Source organism: Phoxinus phoxinus (assembly GCF_949152265.1).
Source record: "Phoxinus phoxinus genome assembly, chromosome: 10".
Lineage (NCBI taxonomy): Eukaryota > Metazoa > Chordata > Actinopteri > Cypriniformes > Leuciscidae > Phoxinus > Phoxinus phoxinus.
Window position 1 is genome coordinate 16,767,971 of NC_136885.1, and position 27,245 is coordinate 16,795,215.

General features: G+C 38.8%; 2 protein-coding genes across 5 annotated transcripts; both read left to right on the forward strand.

Annotated features, from left to right (window-relative positions):
* Positions 1-278: 278 nt before the first annotated feature.
* LOC307005266 (uncharacterized protein) lies at positions 279-7,320 on the forward strand. Of its 3 annotated transcripts, XM_079625251.1 has the most exons (3): positions 279-338; positions 797-972; positions 2,374-7,314. In XM_079625251.1, the coding sequence occupies exon 3, from the start codon at positions 2,618-2,620 to the stop codon at positions 5,318-5,320; it is 2,703 nt and encodes a 900-aa protein (XP_079481377.1). In that variant the 5' UTR covers positions 279-338; positions 797-972; positions 2,374-2,617; the 3' UTR covers positions 5,321-7,314. The 3 variants fall into 3 exon arrangements, with proteins under 3 accessions (XP_079481377.1, XP_079481375.1, XP_079481376.1); XM_079625249.1 differs by lacking the exon at positions 797-972 and having other exon boundaries at positions 286-338; positions 2,374-7,320; XM_079625250.1 differs by lacking the exon at positions 279-338 and having other exon boundaries at positions 628-972.
* A 2,972-nt stretch (positions 7,321-10,292) lies between these two features.
* LOC307006074 (uncharacterized protein) lies at positions 10,293-26,323 on the forward strand. 2 transcript variants are annotated; one of them, XM_079626702.1, is made up of 15 exons: positions 10,293-10,618; positions 11,777-11,932; positions 17,046-17,102; positions 17,286-17,341; positions 17,978-18,044; positions 18,468-18,593; positions 20,399-20,559; positions 20,892-21,032; positions 21,170-21,474; positions 22,004-22,142; positions 22,449-22,886; positions 23,048-23,161; positions 23,895-24,032; positions 24,173-24,227; positions 24,392-26,323. In XM_079626702.1, the coding sequence occupies exons 2-15, from the start codon at positions 11,878-11,880 to the stop codon at positions 24,814-24,816; spliced, it is 2,277 nt and encodes a 758-aa protein (XP_079482828.1). In that variant the 5' UTR covers positions 10,293-10,618; positions 11,777-11,877; the 3' UTR covers positions 24,817-26,323. The 2 variants fall into 2 exon arrangements, with proteins under 2 accessions (XP_079482828.1, XP_079482827.1); XM_079626701.1 differs by having other exon boundaries at positions 10,296-10,618; positions 20,381-20,559.
* The last annotated feature ends 922 nt before the right edge of the window (positions 26,324-27,245 follow it).

Consider the following 27,245-nt stretch of genomic DNA (forward strand, 5'->3'; position numbering starts at 1 on the left):
AAAAAAATAAAGAATTCCTTTTATTTATACAATTTATTTACTTTTTACTTTTGGGGTGAAATTTTACCTGTAGACAGTTAAAGTGAGATTCACCCTTAGGTTTATGTTATGTTTTATTCATCTCATAAACATACTGACAAATACACAACTAAAGTTATGTTCAAAATATTCAGTCCTAAACGAGTCCAGGTCGGACGTAGAAAACTGCAACACCACGACATCCCCCCCTCCCAGCTCTCTCGCGCTCAACCTCTCCGCCCAGTCATTCATTCATATTTGGTCTTCCGGAAGTATCTCAGGGTCGGGCCAGTCAGTGCCTGCGCGAGCTGACTCGTGGGGTGAGAACAGTTTCATATTCAATATTACAGTTATAAAGAAGCAATGTGTGCGAATGGCTGTAAGCTTTTGGGGAGAAATGTATGTTATTGTGAGTAGCAGATAAAGAGCGTTTGTTGTCTTGGAAAGTTTGAAATAGGGTTTCCAAAGCAGCAGTGTGTGAGCGCTGTCACTGCCTCGAACCCTCGGTACGCATAAAATGGCTGGTCGCAGGTTCGAGCGCAGTCTGTGTTTTGACCAAAATATGGGAATAATTTGAGTGTATCTGACATACTCACGTTATGGAAGTATATGTCCTCAGACAGATACTTTTGGTCATATAATGGCACGGGTTCGACTCGCTGTCTGGACCCCGCAGACATCAAACGCGGTGTTTGGTTTTATATTTTTCTTCTTTAAACGAACCTCCGACGCTTAATGGCGTCGAATGTCCCCGTGTTGATCTCTAACTCTCCCACAGTGCTGCATGGCTGACTGTACGGACAAAGGCGTTGGTGTCAAACCCTGAGCCATGCGCGCTGACAGATGAACGTACTTAATTTGTGATGAAAACCACGGGGAGGAGGAGTGAACCTGCTACCATGACAGCGCGACGTTCAAGCTCATTGCGTTGCGTTCTTAAAAACTGTATGGCATGTGAGCACTTTTTCCCAAATATTACACAGATATTGAATGTTGTAACTATTATTATAGGTCAGAACTGTTCCTTAGCTTGGCTAACTAGTGTTGGCGTCCTGTCAAGCTTTTCATTTCCAAAGAATTTGTCTGCTTTTAGTGTTTGTAATAGCCTATTGTTAAATGTGAGAACTTCATAAATGTGTGTTTATGCAACACAATCTAAAACCTTTAATAACAAATTGCAATCATATTGTGTAATTCATATTAAAGATAAAGTAGCCTACTGGTGGATTTATTGGTTTAGGCTAATTATAGTGAATAAATAGTATGCCATAATAAAATGTAATATTCATGTTTATAAAAAATAAAGTGGTTTATTGTTTTAATTTACTGTCAGAAGTGTTATAATAAATGCTTTTAATTTTTGTATTGTTGACATATTAGAGGTTGATAAATGAAAACAACTGCTAAAATATGACCCACCAACCTGTCCTCTGAAATGTGATTTAAGCTTTCGAAATATATTTATACTAGATTTGGTGACCTATTTGACCACAACGACACAACTAGAGAAAGTTGATAATAACAGTCCTGTAGTTTATGAGGGTTCAGGATACACCTGAGAAAATAATGTACTAAATTAGTAAATTATTGTTAAATTCCAAAATAAAAAATATTTTTAAGCTTTTAAAATAACCTGTCAAGAAGTTTGTGTTCTTGTTGTTTTTTCTATGCGAGTTGCTCAGGGATGTCATCATTGTCAACATCTGATCCTACTTTTTTAAATGTAGCCTATGTTTTAGTAGGCATCAGTATTAAATGAAAATAACTTGAAATTTAATCATGTTGTTGTTAACGATGAAATTTTTTTTATTACTATTACATTATTAGCACTGATCCTTAGATGAAATATAATTACAGATTCTTACAGATTCTATATCGCCTCCTCTGTTTGCTCTGTTTAACTGCAGCTGTCTGTTGTTTTTAATTCAGTATGTTATGATTCTGTTATGCTTTTGAAGTAAGTGCTTCATAAATGCTTGTAAACCAACCCCTTATAGATCATAAAATGAACAAATGATTATACAATTTTTTCTTGGCCACATAAAAACTTAGTATCCATTTTTATGCACTGTATGATGCTGTCTTTTTATATTTAATCTTAAATACACAATATTAAACATTTATTAAATATATGATTAAATAATATTTTTAATGTATTATATATTAATATATAAAGTGGCTATAACTTTAAAAAGGTTATTATTAGTAAAAGATGCAGTTAATTTGTACATTTTGACAGCACTACTATTTTATGAAGAATTGTTACCTTAACATTTGAGATCTGTCTTTGTATTTTAAGTTTTGCTATTTCTATTATAGAATTCAGAATCATATTTTGTCTCTTTTTTTTTCCAGATTGATGCCTTAGATGAGTAGAAGGTCCTGACTGATGGCAGTGCCAGAAACATGGGTGAAAATCAGCAGTTACGTCAGATGGACAATGAAATGGATATGGTGCCATTACTTGGATTATGCAAGATTCTGTGGCCCTGCCAGGCAATATTTCAATGTTCTCTTCTCAGGTTATAATGAACTGACTTACTCCACAAGTACTGAATAATATGATTTCTTCTCTACTGCTGAATGTACAGAGGTTGCTATGCGCAAACAACACGCATTAGACGGGATAGGTGAGACCATTCCACATATTAAGTGGACTGACCTTTCTGCAACCAAAGATTGCCAAATGTCTGTGTGTCAAGAGGGTGAATTATCAGACGAGAGGCTCTCATTGAGGACAGCATCTAAGAACAAAGATGTGTTTCTTGTTCCAGCACAAGAGCAGACAGAAGTTGTAAAGGATTACAGCAAGCAGAATTCTGTGAGCAGTGTGCAGAACTCACCAAAATATGAATCCGATTCAAACCAGACGATTCCTCTTGAAAACCAGACAATTCCTCTTGAAAACCAGACTGTTAAAAATAAATTTCTTACTTTTGATGAGAATACAAGGAGTCTACCAACAAACATGCAGCTGATACCCAAGATGGAGTCTATTAATGCTAGGACCGAAGTTTGTGAAGTCACAACCAAAGCTACAAACATTGCTAAGATCTCAACCAATGATTTACTAGAGATTAAAGTTCAACAACAATCTATTTTAAATAAAAGTTTCCATAATGATAAACTACCATCACCTGCTGGATGCAACCACACAAGCAAGGAGTTGTGCCCTAATAATAAGACACATATTGTTGATGTAGCACCTGCAAGAGAGAGTAAACTTGGGATGGACATAAATCCAAACAAAAGATTAGAATATTGTAAAGACCGCATTGAAGATTATACAACAAAAATTCTATGTAATGTAAGAGAGGAGAGACTTGATTTTGGAAGGAATACTGCAATGACAAGTGCAGGAGAGTCTGTGGGACAAAAGGAAGAGGATGAGGTATTAGATTTAAGCCTCCCAAAAAAGAAAGACCGAAATAATGAGAGACAGAGTGAATGGGTTGTAGACCCTGAATATGAAGGCTCACTTCATATGGAAGTTGATGAAATTGAGGATGAGCCTCAACATATAGAAGTGGAGCAGGAGGACGATAATGAAATGTGCTGGATTCCATTAGGAAGTGAAGCTCATACATATCTCCCACAGTATTGGGATGGACATTTGTCCTCCCCTGCGCTTGAACCCATGCCAAATACATCGTACCCCACCGTCATAACCCCAGATCCGATGGATACACTACTTATAGATGACCAGGGGATTCCTTACACACTTACCCCAGATGGACAGAAAGTCCCACAAATTGATAATATACAACATGCTGAGGGGCTTTCTGTACAAACAGCTCCAACCCCAAGGCAAGCTGAAGATAAACCCTCTTCCTTTGCTGATGTAGAGGATATTGCAGACTCAACACTGCAGACACAACCCAATTCACTGTGTCCCAATATGTCTCTAGGTCATGTCTCAGTGAAAGCCTCACAAGTTGCCCCAAACCTTAAGCCAACATCTTCTGTAGCTCTTGCTAAACCCTCCATCATACCTGCTGTGTCTGACTTGGCATCAGTTCCCATTCAGATTTTGGCTAATACTACAGGGTCAAACACTCCCATTCTTCTTCTTCCTCCATCTCAGCTTCAGTCGCTTTCCTCATCAGCCTCTAAGGCTAGCCCGGGGCTAATTACCCTTTCCTTACCGATTCCTCTTAGTCAGAACTCTCAGTCCTCCCCCATGTTCCTAGTTTTGTCATCTCCGGTGTCCTCAACTCAGAGTTCATCCTCTCCTGGTCAATTATCTCAGATTTCCCCCTCTTCCACTGTTCCCTCAGCTACTTGTCCACTTGATTTGGGATCTACATTAACTTCATGTCCATCACTTCTTAGCCTCAGCACGGTTTCCTCTTCCACAGCTACAGACATCTCAGGATTGAATAACCCCTCTAATCTTCCTGCTAGCCCTACCTCATCAACTGCTTCCTCTAGCACCTCCACAGTGACCTCTACAAGTCCAACCAAGCAATTTAGCTCTGATGCCTACTCCGACACACCAGTGCCCACTTCCTTTCGGGAGGCTCTTCTCAGATTGGCTGTGTCTGTGGAGAAGAAACAAGAAAACAAGCCTGAGATTCATTCGGTCACTACTCCATCCTCATGTTCTGACGCAATGAAGTTGGATTCCTCTTCCACATTACATGAGAGTAAAAACCACGAGACAGAGATAAACTGTGACGGTGACACTGAGTCTACCTCGGTAGACCAAACAGACGCATTAGATACCATCTCTTCCACATCACCCCTTCGTCCCATATCACCTGTAAATCCCATCAATCACCCAAAGAACCAAGACCCGCAAGCATTAGGCCCACGTCGGATTCTTTACTGTCAGTACTGTCCGCGGGTCTTCTACTATCTTTCAGACCTTGAGCGCCATTCCATCACACACTCCCAAAGCAAACCCCACGTATGTCATCTTTGTGGCAAGGCGTTCAAAAGATCAAGCCATCTTGAGCGACATAAACACATCCATACAGGTCAGAGAAACTTTGTGTGCCAGCTTTGCCCGAGGCGTTTTCGTGAATCAGGGGAGCTAATGAGACACCAGAGAGTACACACCGGTGAGAAACCTTTTCAGTGCTTAATATGCCACATGCGTTTTGCAGAGCGCAACACACTGCGACGTCACACAAAGCGCAAGCACCAAGGCCAGCATCTGGAGGCGATGGGCATGAAGGTGAAGTCAGAAAGTGGAGAGATTTCCCTCGCTGGTGTACAAGGAGAGTCAGAAGAGAATGCAGAGTGGTACAGTTCAACAGTTCCTGAAATGGAGTCTGACAGTGACACAGGGGGAGAATGAACTACACGAGGGCATTAAAAAAAAAGATTTTCTTTTTTTCAAAAAGTTTCAAGACGAGCATAGTTGTAAATACGTTTATTGATATAACAATTCTTTACTTCTCACAAGTCTATATTTCATTCCATTAACTCTCGAGACCTTTACTGGTGATGACTGAATCCTGCAATATTCACTTCAGATTCATTCTAATAAGCTTTAGTTATTGAGATAGACCACTTGATAAAAAAACATTACTTTCAATTATTCATCTTGAATAACTTTGAATTACCAATATTTGCTACTTATTGTTCTCATTTCAATTTTTTGCATGTAAAGCTTTCAAGGGTATGATGTAGTTATTGTAAAAGACTACAGGACTTAGTATCAATATTTATGACACGGAGACAAGGAATTGCCTAGATCAGTACATCCTTAAATCATGACTAGGCCCACACATATTTTGTGCCCTCAAAACTGCAGATTTCCACAGAATTGGAACATAAATCATTCTCAAAGTTCTAAACATCTTCCACTCTTTTCACGTTCCTTTATTATGTATGGATAATTTGATCATGCTTTTAGCTACTAAAAACTGCTTTGGTTTTCTTGTCTTTCAAACATGTTCAATGCAAGTGCATTGTGGCTGCTTTGTGATTCTCCACCTGACCTGCAGGGGACAGTATGATGTTGTGTTTTCATTATACTCTTTCAAACTTGAGTTGTACAAATGCTGGGATCTTCTGACCTGGCACTGTTGTCTCTTACACATTTGTCTTTTGTTGTTTTTATTGCCATTTTCTGTCATCTTCTTTGACTTAAAGCAACAGCCCAACTGAGGGTTGCTACCAAGTAGACTAATGACTGCAGTCAATCCTATTTTACATCGGCATCTATTCTGTAGAATTCTACAGATTTCCCCTAAAATGTTCTTCTCATTACACAACTTTTATATTTCATTTTCAGATATTATGCATTATGAAACATTTTGCTCTTTGTTCATTTTGGTTTCTCCCTCTTGGTCACCTATTTTTCTTTTAAATTATCTGCATTGTTCTTTTTTAATATTGAACATGAACTGTTTGGTTTATAAACTCCTTTCCCTCTTCAGGGGACTGTTTCATTTCATTAGCTTGAAATATATATTTTTTTCATCCGGACAAAGAAGGTTTTACTTCTCATGATAGCTTGCCAGACATCTGTTACAAATTGTTGCAGAAAGTTTTAATTTGAAGTTCATTTGCACGTTATTTTTTATATAATTTTATTTATTTAAGACAAGATTTCAAATTTGAGTTGCGCTTTTCAACTTTAAACCTTGATTAGCTGAATGTCTAACTTATTAGTTAGTAAAAATTAAGTTCTCTGTTTGATAAGTTTAAAAAAAAAGTGCTTGAAAAAAGGTTTAATCCCTGCTGATTAATTTATCTTCATGTAATTCGCCATGTAAATAACTAAACATCAAGCATGGACTGGACACATTGGGCTAATCTAAAATTCTGTTGGTTAAATCTCAGATTTGATTAAGAATCGGAATATTTGTGCACGCTAATTAAAGATCGTCAAGCCCTTTTCTTTTGCGGTGGTTCCCATGCTTAATTAACTTTGCTTTAGGCTCATGGCAGCACATTCTGCATGCTGTGGAAGTGTCCAGCTGCTGAACAATATCACTAAATTTGGTTTGCACAGTTGCTTAGGCTACATATTATTTTATTCATATATATTCAGATTGATTCAGTGTTTTTATTGAGCACATTTCACAATAGATTTACCATGCATTTAAAAAATGTTTGGTTCCTTCTTGCAATGTTAAGATGAATGCTCAGAGTGTGCTTAACGAAGAACAATCATGCACCAATGAGAACTATTTATTTATGGTGAAAATGTATATATTTAAAATGGTGTGCTATGTCACAGAACACTTATATATTTAATACACAATTTAAAACTAAGACTGCAGATATTTAAACAGCCTAATTTCTGTAACCTGTGTCACAGGATTTTGAATAAAATGAATCAAATCGAAATGCTGAGAAGTCATCCATCTTTTTCAGACAAAATTATTATTATTTTTTACATTAAGAAAAGTTTGACATAACATTGTGTGCTATGCATTTATAGACTATATGATACATAGACATTGTAATTTATTAATTCAGTGAATGAATGAAATGCCCAATATTACTGGTTCATATAATTCAGTTTAAAAGTGTTTATGAATGTACTTCACCTCCTTTAACCTTACAAGCTGTGCTAGACTGGAGTGTCTGTGTACGTGTGAGTGACAGCTCAGATGTGCTCAGAGGGTCGGTGTTCAATTTGGCAGCATCAAGGAGAGAGGCTCCCACAATCAAGCTGACAGCAGGCGTCTATGAGTGTCGAGTATGAATGCGTGCATTTGTGTGTAATAGCGAGAAAGAGAGAAACCGTAAAAAATGTTGTTGACTTTTTCTGCGAGACTATGTGCTTCTATAACATTGATGGTTGTTACCTGCCTTTGGTATGTGCATAATAATCAGAAGCCTATCTGTGTAAGCCTGCAACAGTCTCTTTTAATGAATTCTCAGGCAGTATAAATAATTTCCAGATAACAGTGAAGAGGCAACATTTTAGACAACATGGCAGATGTTTTGGTGGCAAGGAGAGGCTTGTTACTATGAAATGCTTAGGGAAGAGTGTTATTTTAATTATGCTGGGCATTGATGTTTTCTGAGATGTAGAGGCACAAGGGAGATCTGCAATGGAGTTGTTAGCATAGCAGTGGTGAAGAAGATTGGATGAGCGGTCTGAATGATTCGAGGTTCAAGAACAAAGACTTATGAAATTGTAGTTGTTGAGGAAGCTGGATAAGGAGTGCGAGTATTTTTTCGGATAGAAAAGCGTAATGTATAACAGACCTAGCATATTCTAGTTCTAGGATGTTGTTGCATATTTATGCCAGCAGAGGTCAAACTCACTCCAAGTTATGCATGGTCAAATCAACCTGAAGCCATACAAGTAACTAGCCTTTCAACATTTAAAGTTATCCATCTTCTCTATTTTCAGTGGTTCTCAACGGCTGGGTCTTGACTCATAAAGGGGTCACACAGTGGGTTGTTCTGCAGAATGCAAATTATTAAACGAAACTAACTATATAATCATGAATATGTTACCTTTTTAAAGGCTAATGCAAATACAATGTTTGACCAATTTTTAAACCCTATTCATCTTATGTCATTTCAGCTTGGTACCGTGTGTAAAAACTGATTCCTAAAGTGACACAAGCTGAGAACCACTGGCCTATTTACACTGCTTTTGATCAATTACTAAAAAAGCTGACAATTTCTATAGCTGTGTAAAATGTAATATTTCTTTGCAGATATTAGTTATTTAGTGATTATTGTTTTGACACAATTAGCAATTCCAACCCATATTGTCTGCAGGCCTATAAATTCAAATTGCCTGTAGAATGACATGAGATGAAATAGAGGTTCCCACCTTGTGTGCAGAGATATTTGTCATTTTGACATTTGTTCTTGCATCTTTCAAAGCCAATGAGACATGTGGTGTCAATAGTATGTATGGAATGTGTTGTTTCAGTTAAGCTGCTCCTGCTGTGACACAAAATGAAACAAGCTAATTGAGGTGAGCTAGTGGGATGACAGAGAGACAAAGATGGACAGTAACAGGTTCTAATCACAGAGGGATTCCCGAAAGGGGGGCTCGGGGGTTGATGGGAGGAAGCGTGATTACATCACTTTTCCCCCAATAGTACATCATGGCATAAATTGCATGTGCGTCACACGATAAGCGGCCAAGTTTTTTCCAATTCTATCATTCACAACCTTCATGCTCATAATGGTTCGTATGGTTATATTCAGTGTCAAGGTTGAGACACTAATGTCTCTTATTAAAATGGCTAATATTGGCTTAACCAGCTGCTCAATGCTGTTATGAACAGATATACACTTTGTGTGCATTTCTTCTATCTTTCTTCTGTCTGTCTCACACAAATTGTTGTGCACTCAACTTGTAACTCTTGTTTTGGACTGTTCTGCCTTTATTTTTGCTCTTGTATCTCTCTTTCTCTCTCACTCGCTGTCTGTCTGTGACCTGCTGATACAGCAGCACACACCAACCTGTCCATCAAAGCCACCAAACAGGTGGTGCAGTAATGATCTCCTTTTCCCAACCCCCTCCTCTTCCCCTGGCCCCCGTCTCTCACTCATAGACAAACATATTTGCATGTTTGTGGATTAAAACGGAACTCCTTGGCTAATGTGATGTGTTTTACATACTATGTATCTCTACATTTATACGTAAACTTTTGATGGAGCAAATTCATCATTTCGAGAATATTAAAACTGAATAGTTCGCTCAAAAATGAAAATTCTGTAATTATTTCCTCACCCTGATGTTGTTCTAAATCAGTTGTTTGAAGAACATTGGGATCCAAACAAAAATGGACCACATTGACGGTAACTGTATTGACATTTTTCTAAATATCTCCAAAAATTAGAAGAAAGAAAATCATACAGGTTTGGAACAACATGAGAGTGAGTAAATGATAACAAAACTGTCATGTTGGGTGTGCTATCCCTTTAAGACCTCATGTTTGCATTACTGACCTTTTTTCATGAATGTATAGGAATGCAGTTCACAAAGTCAAGCTTCTCAATAGACTATATTGAGTTGAGTTAACATAAAAATGAAAAATTTAATGCAGTGAAATACAGTTTCTTTCTCCACATCCCTTTCTGATCCAGCAGCGACATATATGTCTGTAGCTTTTATACTGTACATAATGTGCCGCTGAAAGTCACCAGCTTTTACAAGCTCCTTTAGGTACCTGTGGGGGAAGGTCTGGCCTTGTCACCCCAGACACAGAAAGAGGAGATAGGGAACACCGCAAGTTACCCACCCATTAGTGTCACCCACAATGAATTTATCAGCAAGTGTGTGTGTGTGTGTGGTGGGGGTCTGAGGGGGCAGGGGCAGGACGTCAGGGTGCTCTTTTGATAGCCCAACACAGTTGGCTCAACTCCTCGGTGTGGGGGTAGAGAGAGAGAGAGAGAGAACGAGGTGTGCTGGGTGAATTCTGCGTGTAAGAAAAGAGGAAGAAACACAGGGCCCTTTTCTCCCTAGATTCACCTGTGGAAGGGAATGAACAAGCAGGCGCAAAAAAAGATAAGGAACAACCTTGTCATTGAGCGTTGCCTCGATTTAGCGTGCCTCAAGTTCTGCCCTCATTTTCCACCTCAATCACAAGAATCTCTCTCTCTCTCCACTTTAATCTCTGTTCAACGCCACTCTTGACAAAACTCGGGGGAGTTCAGTCTGACTGTGAGTATTCATTTTCATTCATGCTATTGTGTTTATACATTTATCTGTGAATATATGTTCTTTTGTGAAGGGATCTACGTGTGTATGTCTGACAATAGAAGTTTTTGTGATTTTTATCTAAGGCCAATTTGTTGCTTCAGTATTTGTAGTCAGTGGGTAGTGGATTCTGATTAACATTAAAGAGATGTAAAGTGAAAGGTACTTGAACTCCAACTTTAAGGCACATAAATAATAACAAATAAATTCTGTAACTCAAGCCTCTGAACATACACTCACTTTCATAGACTCCAACAATTTGAGCCTTGGCTAGTTGGGCAAAAAATCCTCCCATTGGAATAGTTTAAAAATATGGTTAATCCAAAAATGAAAGCCTGTGTTTACTCAACCTCATGTATAACCTCAAACCTGTATAATTTGTGATTTGTTCTTTTTTTATGTTTAGTTTCAATGTACTAGTAGCTCTTTTACATGCAAATACAGTCAATGGGGACTGGAGATACAGGAAATACAGCCAAAAATGTAAATTCTGTCATAATTTACTCACCCTCATGTGGTTCCAAAAATTTATTAAAAATGGATTAAAAAGCACCATAAAAGTGTTGCATGACTTTTGCACTGTATTCCTAGTCTTTTGAAGCCACATGATAGCTTTGTGTGAGGAACGGATAGAAATTGAAGTTGTTTTTAAACCACTGAGATGTTACTCGCTGCGAGTCAGAGAGTTAAGTCAAGAACCAGATCTCTGATTTATAAACATGATTCAGACTGGTTTTGTGAATCAAATGAACGGATTCATTAAAAAGATCTGGCTCAAAATAATGATTTGCTTAGTCTCTACTTCTATAAGAAAATGTAATGGACCACTAGTGTAGATGCCAAGATTCTCTTAAATAACAAATTGAAAAATGTCCTGTTTGTTACACAAACCTATCGTAATGCCGCAGAATTCATTGCATATAAAGAAGGAAATATGTTGTGTTTTAAGCAATGCTGTCTACTTTCTCTCTGTGATACTGTTAGAATAGAAGTTAGCTTCGGATTCCTCCTGTTTCTGTCAGTCGCACACAGACTTTACTAGTTCTGGTGTTTTTCTCTTGCCATTTGATGGCGACTAAGTTAAGTTCAGGCCTCCTGTGACTTTGCTTTCTTTCTCTTCAGGGAGAGGAAAGGGCGTAAGAAATCATCATAAGTATCTGCCCTGCAAGAGGAAGACGTATCTTTAAAGCCCCCACCCCTTCTTCCTCTGTTGTCTCTCCATTATGACCTTGCTGGCGTCTGAGAGGTCACTGCTCATCCGCAATAAGTTCCGTTCAGGTAAGAACAAAGGAGGGTTCACACGACTGTATCCAAGCTAGTTTTGAAAGCCCACGTGTAGCTGTCTGTCTATTTTGGTTGGTGATGTGAGTTCTGATGATGCTCCCAGTGGCTGGTCTGGTGACGGAATCTGAGTGAAGCTCTTTGTGGCTTTGCAAACCTCTGTGAATATAGTCTTACAAAGCAGAGGCCTGTCAGGCTTTTTTCAGTTAGTCTGACTCATTGTCAGTTGATTTGGTTCCATAAAGCAAATTTAATGGCTCAGGCACTTTGGCAACTTATTCTGAGAAAGTAACTTGGTCCAGGGCAGGCTGTAGTTGTTGCAGAGTTCATCTGAAGCCTGGGACACACCAAGTTGACGTCAAAGAACTAGCGGTGTTGAAAGCTGGCTGTGTTGTCGCCTTTCGTCGGCTGCGTCACTGCCAAAAATCTGGACTACACCAAAAGGACTACAGGCAACTGTTAACTATTATGTGTTTTCTGCGCCTCTGTGTAAGTTATTATTTTTCTATATCAGCAGGTATCAATAGTCTATATTCGTCTTTCAAAAAGGGAAACCGAAACTAGGACTGCAGATATACAAAGCAGCGCTTGCTTACCATTTTAAATATCGATCACGCTTATGACTTTCTTCTTTCTTCACACAAAATATTTGTACCTTCGAATGCTCAGGTAAGATGACATAAAATTAAAACAGCTTTCTGTCTGTACCATCTTGACTTCTTTGCTCGCTTTTGTCACTTTTGCTTTTATTCCTGTGCACTGACTCGTTCGCTAAGCTGAACAGCCAATCAGAGTTCTCTCGCTGACCGACGGCCCAAAAAACCCAGATGATGTCCGACTAGAGAAGCCGACCGACTCTCAAAACGTTGATGTGTGCCGGCCTTAAAGGAACACTCCACTTTTTTTGGAAATAGGCTCATTTTTCAACTCCCCTAGAGTTAAACAGTTGAGTTCTACCGTTTTCGAATCCATCCAGCCAGTCTCCATGTCTAGCGGTAGCACTTTTAGCATAGCTTAGCATAGATCATTGAATCTGATTAGACCGTTAGCATCTCTCTCAAAAAAATGACCAAAGAGTTTAGATATTTTTCCTATTTAAAACTTGACTCTTCTGTAGTTACATCGTGTACTAAGAGCGACAGAAAATGAAAAGTTGCGATTTTCTAGGCCAATATGACTAGGAACTATACTCTCATTCCTGCGTAATAATCAAGGAACTTTGCTGCCGTACCATGGGTGCAGCAGGCGCAATGATATTACGTACGCCTGAAAATAGTCCCCAGCTCGGTAACTTCCAACGTGACCGGCACTAAGTTTGTAATATCATTGCGCCTGCTGGTACGGCAGCACAGTTCCTTGATTATATTACTCAGGAATGAGAGTATAGTTCCTAGTCATATTGGCCTATAAAATAGCAACTTTTTATTTTCTGTCGGTCTTAGTACACAATGTAACTACAGACGAGTCAAGTTTTAAATAGGAAAAATATCTAATCTCTTTGGTTATTTGAGAGAGATGCTAACAGTCTAATCAGATTCAATGATCTATGCTAAGCTATGCTAAAAGTGCTACCGCCAGACCGGAGATCGGCTGAATGGAATCGAAAACGGTAAAACTCAACTGTTTAACTCTAGGGGAGTTGTAAAATGAGCCTATTTCCCCAAAAAGTGGAGTGTTCCTTTAACACTGACCGACCAGAACAAAATTATATTACCAAGTTATGCATTAAAAAAGCATTACAATGCATTAAACAGAACAAAATATATTTTGCCACAGTGGATCGACTTGATCAATCAATGAATTGACCTTTAGGGCTGTTTAATTAAGCATAACGTGCACATCAAATGATCTTGACGCATTGAACATGGGTCAAATTAGTGAGATTGCGTGAACTTAAATTGTCCTTTATCGAACCACTTTAGTCCAGACTGATTTGTTAGGTTAATTCAAGTCAGGTTTTGGACTGTAATCCCCAATTTGCTTGGCACACTTTATGGAACAGGCCCCATAAGTTGATGGTGCTTGCTTGAATAAAATGTTCTGAATGAGCAGCTTTATGTTTGTGTTTAATCTATACCTTTTTAAAGCTGTGAACATTCGGACACATTTTTTTGACAAACCTTCCTTTTCTTTTTAAACTTAACACTTATTGGAGTTATATGAATTTCAGTTAATTACAATTGGAATTTAACAAACATTCTCAATTAAGTTAAATTCAAACCTGTTGTACATTCTCAATGCATCACATTATAAAATGCGGAGATGAAGGAAATTTGACCAACCAACCCGTCTTCATGAGGTTCCACGGTCTCTCGCATTTCCCCATATTGTACAAATGGGGCCAGCAGTGTGGTCCTCCCTGAAGGACATGTGGACACTGGACAGATTGTCTTTGTTGGTTCCCATCTGTGGTTGGAACCCCTTCAAAAGCGGTGCCCTGTCTTCTTGGGTTCCCTATAAACATCCTGCTGGCAAGATTCTCAGACAAATGTCCAGTCGCACTCTTTGGTAATAACAAGACTCTTCCATCAAAAGTGCATTGAATTAACACTTTGTAAACTTAAACAGTTTAGCTAATATCCTAAAAAGGACTGTAATTTTAAAAAGGAGGATCGCATGTATAGACAGCAAGGAGAATGCGAAGAACCTTGTCTTGCTCTGGTACTAACCCTGGGATCAGCTGTGACCTTGGATATGTTGTGTTGTGTTGTGTTGTGTTGTGTTGTGTTGTGTTGTGTTGTGTTGTGTTGTGTTGTGTTGTGAGAAAAATGGCTACCCCTCCTGCAAATCCTCAGTCACAGTGTAAACAAAGGGTTAATGTATAAAATACATTTGGAAATCAATGTAAGAACATTTAAGATTTATAACAAAATTGTAATTTATTTCTCATTGACAATTTAAAGTATAGTGGACTCTTAATGCTCCAGCAATTAATGAGCAAAAACAAAACTGAAGTAATCTGAAAATATATTTTTTTTTCTGGTGATATAGTGTGAGGATGAACATAGGGAAATTTGCCAATATCTATGAATTTAGTCTATGTTTATGAAATTTGTATATTTAAATTATTACATAGGCAACAAATATGTCTCTTTTTTCATTATTGCTTTACAGGCTACCAGGTGACTGATCTATTTTTTTATGTGTTGATTATGCAATAAATATGGAATTAGCCATGGAGGGATCTTGTATTATTTTAAATAATGACATTGTTTCACATTTGACATCTTTTTTTTTTTAGAAAACCAGATTCCAAATATGTAATATGAGATAGACTTTTTATTAAAAGTCAATAATAAAGATATACTGTATATTGAAATCTTTCTAAACACGAAGCTTGTTTTTATAATTGTATTTCATTTAAAATTGTACTTGATTGTTTGTTCCTTTTTTTTAATACCACACTAATCCGACAGATATCAGTGAAATTGGTGTCCTGAGAAATAACACTGGTCTCTGTGGCAGCCTTAGGCTCCACCAAAAAAAAAAGAGGAAAACAAAATCTGATTCTACACAAAGCAGCCTTCAATTTTTTCCTCTTTCAAGTCTGAATGAAAAACCTAATGATAACACAATTACCTTATTAAAACAACTAAAACAGATATTATTCAGGTTGTGAATCTTAACGACAAGCTGTAAAAATGAAGAGTAAAGACCATTTAAAAGATGTCAGAGATAATATAAAACAAATGCATAAGGGTACAAAACCATATCCAAGTGTTTGGATGTCTCAGAGGGCACTTTTGGCTCAATTATCAGGAAGGAGGCTTCATTAAACTGCCCAGATGCTGCCTAGAAAAGGTCAACCGCTAAACTTTCTGCACAAACCAGAAGGATATTTAGAGAAGCCAACAATCACTTTGAAAGAGTTCAGTAGCTGAGAACAGAGTAAATGTGCACCAGTCAACCACAACAGGAGGGCTGCTTAATGCAGAGCAATACTAGAGATACTAATACTAAAGATGCTAGGACTTAAATTAGGATGCTAGGGACGGGTAGTACATAACGACATCTTAATGCTCTCATTCCAGCACACTATGGCTTTACACCATATTGAAATGTTAGGATCAAACACTGATTAACAGTTAACGGTTCGAGTGAAAAGTTGATGTTTGTCCCTCTATTGCCTCACTGATGATTTGAGAATAATTTAATCCTAAAACCTTTTTTAAACTTTTTTTTATTTGTGAATGTCTCTCTCTCTATATATAGTAGAATATGTAATAGAAACCTTATATTACTTTCTTTATAGTAAGGAAACAAAACTAATTTAATTCTAAACTGTCATTATACAGTGAATTAGAAAGTGTTTTGATAAGTATTTATTTTCAGGCATAGAATAGTAATATCAGTGGCTTCTACAGTTAGTAGTGAACAAAACTTGAACTGTCATTATGCACCTCTGCCATTATGTGATCAGAGCACACCAGTTCTCGTCATTACTATAAGTTGCAGTGGCACTCAGTGAATTTTTAATCCCAGAACTCCAACCTAATTTGGCCTGACGCCACTCAGCATGTAATTCTCTTCCAGAGTAAAGTAAAAAGGAAGAATTTACTTAGCACGATTGACAGCGAGAGAGGGAGCGAAAGACAGACAGACAGCGAGAGAGAGAGAGAGAGAGAGACAGCTGGATGGGGGATGGGAAGGATACAGAAATAGACATTCAGAGGGATAAATAGTTACCCCCTTCCTCTCACGTCCACTCTCAGATCTCAAAACTCAGCACAGAGGTGCATCATGGGACAAGCGACTCCTCCCACCTCTGGCCTAGCTGTAATTCACCTGCTGGTTCCAGCATGTTCGTTTGTGCATGCCTTCTTTTAAGTGCCAAACAGTGATTGCATGTTTGACTAGGTTAGGGAACAGTGTATGTTTGCAGTGCCTATTTCATATCTAACTAATTTATTATGATCATCCGAGTGGTGCAATTTACTTGTAATATGCTGGGCTTACAGTCATAAATTGAGCTACCGGCACTACACTGCACATTCCTCAAGGTGGGAAACTCAGGCTTAAAAGTTTTCTGAAACACAGAGACTGTATTTTAAATAAAGCATTGTAGATATTGTTTTTATTGCATAATAATAAATAAATATATGTTTTTCAGTTCTGCAGTTGAGAATACAGAACCGCAGACAGCAGAATGAACTTAATGCAGAGTCTGGTGAGTCTGTGTCTTTATGAATTTTGATCATTGTGCTTGGCCACAGGAAGTCAACGAAATTTTCCCTTATGGGGCAGGACAATTATAATGTACTTGATTTGCATTCTTTATGCATTTCAATTCTAAATAATAGCTTTATAACAGCTTGTCTTTTTGTTAATTCTTACTGTCTCTGTGCTCTAGGTACAAAGGCCTCTGTCTCTGATAAAGTTGGGGAAAAAGAAATCAGCAGTGGTTTGGTGAGCCATTATTTATCTATGTTTCAGGAGAACTAGTCAAATATAGACTAGCAGCAAACAAAACTAAAAAAAATATGTTTCCATGAAATAGCTGATTATGCAACTGTGAAACCTTTTCAAAGATAATTTGAGGGAGAAGTTCCAAACTAAAACTATGGTTGGATCTAATGGCTTCCACGCTTGACACACTCCAGCAGCAGTATGTGTATGCCTTTGGTTTATATGAAAACAGACTGATGTGAAACAGGGTGCCAGTGTAGATAAGCAAAGTACTCAGTGATGCCAAAAACGGTCTGATAACTGACATGAGTTGGTCTTCAACCTCTTTAGCATAATTTAATGTTTGTAATTACATGTCTAGTTACTGTCGCAAACTATTAGTATTAGCCGTGAAACACTGTTAGCACAGTTAATTATGTTTAGTAAGACAGTAAACAGCAGCTGGTTCAAGATAATTACTGTCAGGAGGGAAAATGTAGTCTTACAGGAGAATGTTACCACCAAAAGCAAACAATTATTTTCAGAAACTTCACCCATGTGCTATCGTTCATGAACTATTGGAGAAATAAAGGTTTACAGTAGCCTACTTGTTGATGTTTTCTGATGTCGATTTGACTGGACTGTTTCCCAATGCAGCGTCAGACAGAAGATGGTGCCATTCAGAAGTCGCCCCCTAGTGGTTTGACTGCTCAAACTGCACCAGGTGATGCCATTGAGAGTTTTCCAATATTGACCTTCAGTTATAGCCAATACCAGTACTGAACAAAGGTGTAACCTTAAAGCTGGAATGAGCGGTTTGTCCATTAGCCATTCACATATCCATCGGTGCCCATTCATCAAACAGCTCTTTGTGTTTGCAAATCATTCAGCTGAAGGTCCTTCTGTACTGCACTTATTATCAGTAGCTTTCTGAATGCCTGAATTGGATTACCAAACAACAAATTCTTTTGTGAAAAATCATTCATATCTGTCTTTAAAATAGTCCTCTTCTTCTCCTCTCTTATTATAAAGCAGAGCAATTGATCTTCCATTTACATTCCCCATCTTTCACTATTCATTTTGTTCTCTTTCTGATTCACTCGTTTCTTGTTTTCACTTTCTCTCTTGTATTGTCTCTCGCTCACAGACAGGAGTTATAGTGGAGCTCACAAGCAGAAGAAGGCTCGTCTGGCTGAGGATCTGAGTGAGAAAATTCAGAGTCGGCCTGGACCACTTGAACTCCTGCAGAGGCATATTCTGCCTCTAGAGAACAGTGAGTCATTGAAAATAACTGAAACTGATGCCTCACAAAATAGCCTAAACTCAAACTAAATATTTTATAGAGTCATAGACAAACACTCACACACAAACAAATACTCTCTTATATAATACTAACATGTAATTGGGGTCATATTTCTCATAGTGTTTTGTGATTAGCAAATTATTTTTTGTGACTAAAGAGAGAAAGCTGTAATGAATATTTATACAATTATTGGCATCAGCAATTTGTGTGGATGACACTCATAGCATAATATATGTGCATATACGTGCAGTAAAAACACCAGTCAGATGTTAAACTTATGCAAAAGTGACAATATAAAAAATATATAAAGTGGAACATTGTAGGGTACAGGCTAACCGGTTAGCGATATGCTAAGCTTTTATGCTAAGTGGTTAGCTTAAACATAACCAACCAGAAAAAAATCTCAATATATAGCTTTAGGTTATATATGTAACATTAGTGATAATAATTTTAATGGGCCTAATAACAGTTCACATGGCACACACATCATAAAATACCATAGTCCCATACCATAAAATACGAATTAAAAGTGTTTTTCAGCCAATGGACTTCGCTCTTAGGCAGTCTTGATTGAGCGGGCAAACCAAATTGTTCATAACAGCAGCCCTGATCAGATCAGTTGACTTAGAGACTTCCAATTATTATAATTTTTTTAAATCACACCAAATGAAGTACAAATCACATAAAACAGTGAACATCATTAAAAACATTTTTTTTCAATATAATTGTAATGCATATTGTGCATTGCTATTACAGGTAAAGTTTCAATTATTTAAGTTATATTTATACGTTTATAGTGTACCTTGTGTATTAATGATAGTTATATTCGTGCCAATAGCCGGCAGTGCTTCGACACGCAGCTTGGTTGCGCTTTGGGTGACCCAAGTTCGAATCCTGGCTTCTGGACCTCTCCAATCCCATTCCCTCTCTCTCTTCCTGCCAACTCTTCAACTATCCTGTCTAAATAAAGAAAACTATAAAAATGATTCTGAAAAAATATACATTCTGACAAGGTGTAGTTGTGTAAACAAAACTTGCATTACTATCTATTAGAATAGAATGAGGAATTTATATAGCACTTTAACTGTACACCCAAAAGCGCTTTACAATCATATCAGGGATCTCTCCTCGACCACCACCAGTGTGTAGCATCCACTTGGATGATGCGACGGCAGCCACAGTACAACGGCTCCAGTGCGCTCACCACACACCAGCTATAGGTGGAGAGGAGAGAGAGTGATAGAGCCAATTCAGTGGATGGGGATTATTAGGAGGCCATGATTGGAAAGGGCCAATGGGTGGAATGTGGCCAGGACACTGGGGTTACACCCCTAGTCTTTACGAGAAATGCCATGGGATATTTAATGACCACAGAGAGTCAAGACCTGGGTTTTACGTCTCATCCGAAAGACGGCGCTCTTTGACAGTATTGTGTCCCCATCACTCTACTGGGGCGTTAGGACCCACACAGACCACAGGGTGAGCGCCCCCTGCTGGCCTCACTAACAGCTCTTCCAGCAGCAACCTGTTTTCTCAGGAGGTCTCTCATCCAGGTACTAACCAGGCTCAGCCCTGCTTAGCTTCAGTGGGCAACCAGTCTTGGGTTACAGGGTGATATGGCTGCTGAGCAGACCACATTGTTCATAACAGCAGCCCTGATCAGATCAGTTATTAGTTTCACATTTCCACATGACATGTAACCTATACCCAGAATTGTTGCAGAAAAGCTTCACACATCACCATTTCCTCTGCCTCAGCTGCTTCTTTGCCATCAGATGTCTTTGAAGATGACAACTCCTCTTCTGCCTCTGCATCTCCCGAGCAACTCGGGATTCACCAATCTCCTGGCTTCTCATCATCACCTGGGCAAGGAGGTGACCAATCACCAAGTGATGCGTCACCTATTGCTACGCCGATCAGCCCAAACAATGTACAGGTATAAGAGGTGTAAAACACCCAATATTAGACGTTTTGCCTTGTATCCTCTTTTTCAGTTTAAAGTTGAAGTGTGTCATTTTGCGAGAACTGTGGAGCTATCAAAATATTTCCCTACCACCCAAACATTGCAACAGTGGGTGAACCAATGTGGTGATATTGGTTGCTATCTGTTTGCCGTGTTTGATGGAAAACAGCTGAGGCTGAACATATTCTTTTTCGTGCCACTAGTGGTGCAAAAATTATGCAAATTTTACCTTTAGGTTCAGGTTAAATGGCTGGAAGATAGTTGCTCATAATTTTCACCAGTATCAACTCATCTTCTCAAAACAGTGCAGATTGGCATTGCTCCCGGCAACCGAGTGCATAAGCCAACCAATGACCATGACAGTAACGGGGTCAAACTCCATATCAACAACTGGGAGACCCAAAGGGATGTACATGCCCTCCCAGACACCACCACTGCTACCAAAGGTAAGCATTCACACAGAGATTTGAAATAATGATGTGTTTTACTCGCCCCATTTCATTATTCATTTTTTCCCCCATCCACTTGCTCATGTAATTTTTCCAAATTATAGTACTCACATTCTTTCTCTGTATGCCTCAAGACAGCACAACCTCCAGTTCCATCTTCTCATTCCATTCTGGGTGGGTCCTTAACTTCATCCCGCCCTCCACGGCCACGAAAGCCTCGCGATTCCAAACCTAAAATGAGGAAGCTGAAATACCATCAGTACATTCCCCCAGATCAAAGGACTGGGACTGGAAACGGAGCCGGAAATGTTTCGCAAAAGAATAACAACAGTCAGGCTCCGGCCACTGATTCCTCTTACTCCCACATCTTGCAACAACAGCAAGTGTACTTACAACTACAAATTCTTAACCAGCAACAACAGCTCACTGTGACAAACAGGTAAACCTCCAAATAAAGCACCCATGAAAAAGACCATGATTTGTACAACGAAAGCCGGGAGCATGCTGCACGATTTTTACAGTCATCTTGAGTAAAAGCCATGGCACACTGGGCAAGATAATTTTTTTTATGTTAAACTGTACAATCAGAGCAGCCACTGACCAAATTGGGTGGGTGGAGTGGGGGTTTGAAATCCTCAGACTAGATGGCTGTAACCATCATACACAATGTGAAATCTGTCAACTCCAAGCTCCCAAAATGTGTCCACTGGCTCTGACTCAAGGCAACTAGCATCAACAAAAGTCTGGATTTAAGTTGTGTAGTGTAAGCCAGCGTTATGTGATCTAAGACTGATGGTTTTACCCTATGAGGAGAAATCGTTTGTGATCCCTAAAATTTATCTCAGAGAGCAAAATCATAGCTAGCGTAGAAATCGTACAGTGCAAAGCAAACCCAGCTTAAGAGATTCTACTCTGTGATCTGAATAGCAATCAGGAAACAATTACTTATATACCTATCTAAATAATAGTGAGAACCAGTCGAAGATTTCTGGAACTACACCTCAAAGTTCCCCTCAGTCTGGAACCCCTTCAACAAACCCCTCTACTCCTGATACAAGTCCCATCCACCAGGCAGAGTTACTCCCCTCAAATCTTGATGACCTAACGGTAGGAATATCATTGGTTAAGATTACTCGCTCTAGATCCAGATGAGCAGGTGTCCAATCCTGCTCTTGGAGGAATATTTCCTGCAGACTTCAGTTCCAGTCCTTCTCCATCACACCTAATTATTATTTTAAAGTAATCATGAACACCTTGATTACCTGGTTCTTGTGTGGGTTGGAGGTAAACTCTGCAGGAAAGTGGCCCTCCAGAAGTAGGTTTGGACACCCTTGGTTTAGATGATCTGGTCTTCATAAACTGTTTGTTTAAACAAGCTTTGTATAGAACATTGACTGTATTCCTTCTTATCAGGTGTCAGTTCTTCGTCAGCAGTTGCGGAAACGTGGACTCCCAGTTTCCGGTACTAAGCCTGCACTACTAGAAAGACTCCGACCTTTCCAGATGACGCGTCCCCCGTTAACCCCTGCCCCACTTTGCCAGCTAGGGGCCACACTAGAACCCTCACACCCTGCTGCACTCAACCAATTCCCTTCCGGTGTAAACACCTCCGCCAAGTCTGTTCCAATGTACATCCACCCTTCGGGTTTAGCGGAGCAAAGCATAGTTGGTGACAGTTACCTCACTTCTCCTCCTTCTGCTGGCTCCAGTCCTACCTTACATACATCCTCTTCTCCAATGCCCTCTGGCGCCACGTGGAGGCCAGGCCAGCCAGTAGATGAACTTAGTGTGGAGCTGGAAATGAGAGAGAGGTTGAGGAGCAGACCCAGAGAAGTAGCGAAGGACTCTCAAGTGAGTATAGATAATTGATATATGTGGATTTTTTTAACATTAGTGGCATTTCCTAATATTGGTGATTTTTTTTTTTTATTCTATAATTTTTGGTGAATCTATTTAATCATAAATACTTTAAGTATTCAATGTACTATTTCATTACTTCTGTTTTTTTCCAGCTGTGTGGAAGTTCCCTTCATTCGTTCCTGCAACAGGAGCCAGGATGCACCAGAGGGAAACCAGACGCAGGCAGACAGGAACTGCTCTTTACCTACTGTACTGGTGAAGGAAAAGTACGTACTTTGATTTAGTAAGACAAGCAGGGACATACTAGTAAGACAGTACTGTGACATACTACCGCACCATTAAAGGGTTAGTTCACCCAAAAATGTAAATTCTGTCATTAATTGCTCACCCTCATGTCGTTTTAAACCCATTCAACTTCGGAGCACAAATTAAGATATTTTTAATGAAATCGGAGCGATTTCTGTTCCTCCATTGACAGCTACGCAACTACTACTTTGACACTTCAAAAAGTTTATATAGAGATTGTAAAACTAATCTAAACTAATGGTTTAGTCCAAATTTTCTGAAGAGACACTTTATACGCTGAATAGAGTGAATTTAGGCATTTATTCACATATAAACATTCATTAACGCACACATCATTAATGATGAATGGAAGCTCAAGCATGCTTGACGTGCGAGACCCAATGAGGTTCATTCCTGTATGTTACGCAGCACGTTTGGGCTAAAAATATGAGCTATTAAAATATCTTTATTTACGTTCCGAAGATGAACGAAAGTTTTATGGGTTTGGAACGACATGTGGGTGAGTAAATGATGACAGAATTTTTATTTTTGGATGAACTATCCCTTTAAATTGCATCTTGATTTATTGAGGTATTTCGTAGTCTAAATAAATGTGGTTAATATTAGACACACACAAAAAACGATATATATACACACAGATATATTTCACTATTGAAATTAATTACATTCTTTGTATTTTTTTCCTAATATTAGGCGAACTGCTGTCAGCTTTGTGATGTAATTGGTCAAGACTTTGATTTGCCTATGCAAATCACTGCCAGTCCAGCACAGGCATCGCCCACTGTCCGGAGTTTGGAAGAGGAACTACAGGAGGCTATTCAAAGAGTCCAGGTGAGTGTTTTTGAGTTTGTGTGCTGTCTGCTCCCTCACAATTACCTATGTTATGCAACTATTGATGTATTGATTGCTGTTCATCAACAATGAGCACTAAGCGTTCGACTTCCTGTCTACTTTTTCTCTCACCATTTAAGATGGACCCTACTCAATCCATAGATGACATTTTGGACGAGACTATTGGTTGCTCAGGTGAGTGAAATTTTAATCTGTGGTGGTTGAAACATTTCAGGAGAGAGAGAAGCAAAGATGTTGCTTACCAATGGCAAAAAACAATACATTTTTAAGATGACATTTTAGGGTGGCCGCGCCGCCGGACATACTGACATGACTGTGTTGAACTCCTTATCTTTCAGATAACTCCTCACTCATCACAGACGTCCAATCAGCTACCACCATCCTCTCAGGCTCCTCCCCTGCCCCGCAGCCTGACCAATCACAGCTCACAAAGCGCCAAAAAGAAGACAACTTTCTTTCCTCTCCTCTGTGCTCTTCGCTTCTTTTAGAGCTTCCTCCCTCACCTAACAACGCTCCACCCCTCGGTTCAACCCCAACTCCACTTCCTCCTCCCCCCATCTGCACCACTCCACCATCCAGCTCACTGTCCAGGAAAAGAAGGTCAGAGGTTCTTGTTTTTGACCCTGCTGATTGGCTGGAGACCTTGACCTCTGGCCTGCACCCGCTAACGCCCCCCACCGCCCCATTTTTAGAGAACGACTTTGGCCTTGACTCAGACCTGAACGTCAACAGGGTCCTCGACCTGATGGTGGAGCAATGGTGAAGAAGGGGCGTAGTGTGTGTCTGCATGTGTGTGTGGCTAATTGGATGCATGATTGGAAATTAACCACCTTTCAAATCGTGTACCCTCGAGAGGCGACCCCTCATCCTCTCATTCGTTCCTTCATTTTTGCATCCATCCATCTCTGTCAACTGATGTGACCAAACAGGTCTGACTGGTGTTGACTGCTAACCTCTACTCCACGCAATGTCGAGAGAAAGAGGGAAATGGAAAACAGATATGCTTTGGTAACTTGTTCAGAAAGAGCCACAAAGAGCATGTGCACATACGCAACACTTTCACAATGACTTGTATTTTTATAAAAGCTTTAAAAATTAAAAAAATAATAAATTATGCAAAAAAAGCGGGTTTCCCCGTTGATTTGCCTCTTGCTTCAGCGCCAGACAAACTGTCGGCATGTGGCAACTGTGTGGAGCAGCGGGAGCTTCAAACAATGAGTGTGTGTATTTACAGGGAAGTGTATGCGCTCCCTGTATGTGTGAGGACGCTTCTCTTGGCTGCTTTATCTGCGTGTGTGTGTGTGTTTGTGTTGGCGCATACACACGTGCCAGAATGTTCTGCATCTACAATTTCAATGCAACATAAATGAGGTGCCTAAAGCATCCAAATGCACTTGTTTCTGTTTATACTGGTGTACATTTTTCCATTTAGGATCAAATTATGATCTGCTTTGTCTGAACTAGTGCATCATAGCATTGATGTTAACCCAAAAACATGGGTCTAACAACAGATCCTTTTTCGATTTGAGGACAGAATAACTCAAGCTACCTTTAGGCACCAATACAGTGCACAATAATGCTGGTCTAATGCTAATTCAGCAAGATTGAAACCACAAATTAGGTTAGGAACTTGTGAGAAAATGTTTTTAAAAAGCCTAAATCTAAAGGCTTTTGAGCGGATTGATCAGCCTGCCCAGACAACACTGTGCAAAGTTAAAGAGGGAATCTTTCGACTGCTACTGTTTAAATTTTCTTAATGGGACCCATATAACATTGTCTACCATTGTTGTTTACAGACATTTGACCTTTTGACTGCCCATTGCTTCTATGAATTACTACAACAGGGATACAGCACATTTAAATGTTCAAAGAAAGTGATTTATTCTGTCCCGTGTCCCAGTCTTAAATGTGAAAGTGTATGTGTAAATAGGACAATGTGTTTGATAATCAAATATATTGCCCTGAGTTCATTAACTATGCAGACAGGTGCTGGAGAATCACAGCATTTGTGCAGCTATTGTTGGCTCTCAAATTATTATTATTTTTTAATGTAACCCTACAAAACACAACTATTGTTTCTTTTAAGCCACATCTCTAAATAAATCAATGACCAATCAACCAACCAACAAAAAGAAAATATATTAAGTGTTTGATCAGATATGTTCACTGATATATTTATTGAGTAATTTATTTAAACTCTTGTCAACTATCCACGTTAAAGTCCTATAGTAAACCTAAAACAGTCAAATTAAAGTCTTAATTGATTTTCCCACCTGTGTCTGTTTCTTTGTCTTTATGAATTTTTTTGTTACATTTTTCATTTGTTATACTGATGAGCTCAACTCAGTAAGTTTCATTTTTGGTAAATTTACTATACCTTGTGTGAAATTACTTGAAGCAATCATGGTGATCACTATGCCTTCATTTTCTTTTAAATGTCCCTTAGGCTGCCTCATTGAATCATTTCACTGCCCATAATGTTCCTGTAATGTGGTGTCAGCAATAAATTCTTTGTACACCGCTTCAGTCTATAACTGCCTTCGCTCCTGCTGGAAATGAGCCTCTGTGAAGTTCATTTAATAATTTCCAACATTTCAAGTCTACATTTGTAGATGGTTAGAACTTAGCAGGAGCTTGATTGCCTTTCTTTCTAGATCATGGTTAGTGTAAAACTGCACTGTAAATCGTCTAAGTAGAGAAGGCGTTTGAAGATGCTGGATGGTAGAAATGAAACGTATACATCAAGTAACCCTTATGAGAAGATCTGCTTTCCGATTTGAAACACACCAATCATATTAATTCACACCAACTGATTAACTATTATTCCTAATAGGAACAAATAACTGATCCTAATAAATACAATTTACACAACCATGCATTATTCATATTTGCCACCTTTTGCAAAGCAGAATTTCAGCTTATCTGTGCTTTAATTACTTGAATGTGTTTATTAGATCGCTCAAAACGTTTGACATAGGCTGTGAGCTCACTAACACAACGTGACAAATTCAATATACATCTTGATCAAAGAAAATATGTCAAATTAGTGGCAGCTTGTACGAGGCATTGGCATAATATTATGATTTATTATAGGTAAAACATTTATTTATTTATTGTTGATTCTGTTGTAATGTGCATTACTCTGCATTAGAGCATATATATGTTTTTTTATTATAATTTTATCGTTTTAGA

Bases quoted from the DNA above. Each gene is read 5' to 3' on its own strand.
- LOC307005266 (XM_079625251.1), top strand. From the start codon at position 2,618: ATGCGCAAACAACACGCATTAGACGGGATAGGTGAGACCATTCCACAT.
- LOC307006074 (XM_079626701.1), top strand. From the start codon at position 11,878: ATGACCTTGCTGGCGTCTGAGAGGTCACTGCTCATCCGCAATAAGTTC. The intron at 17,342-17,977 runs GTGAGCCATTAT...TTCCCAATGCAG, and splicing joins AAGAAATCAGCAGTGGTTTG to CGTCAGACAGAAGATGGTGC. The intron at 18,045-18,467 runs GTGATGCCATTG...TCTCGCTCACAG, and splicing joins GACTGCTCAAACTGCACCAG to ACAGGAGTTATAGTGGAGCT.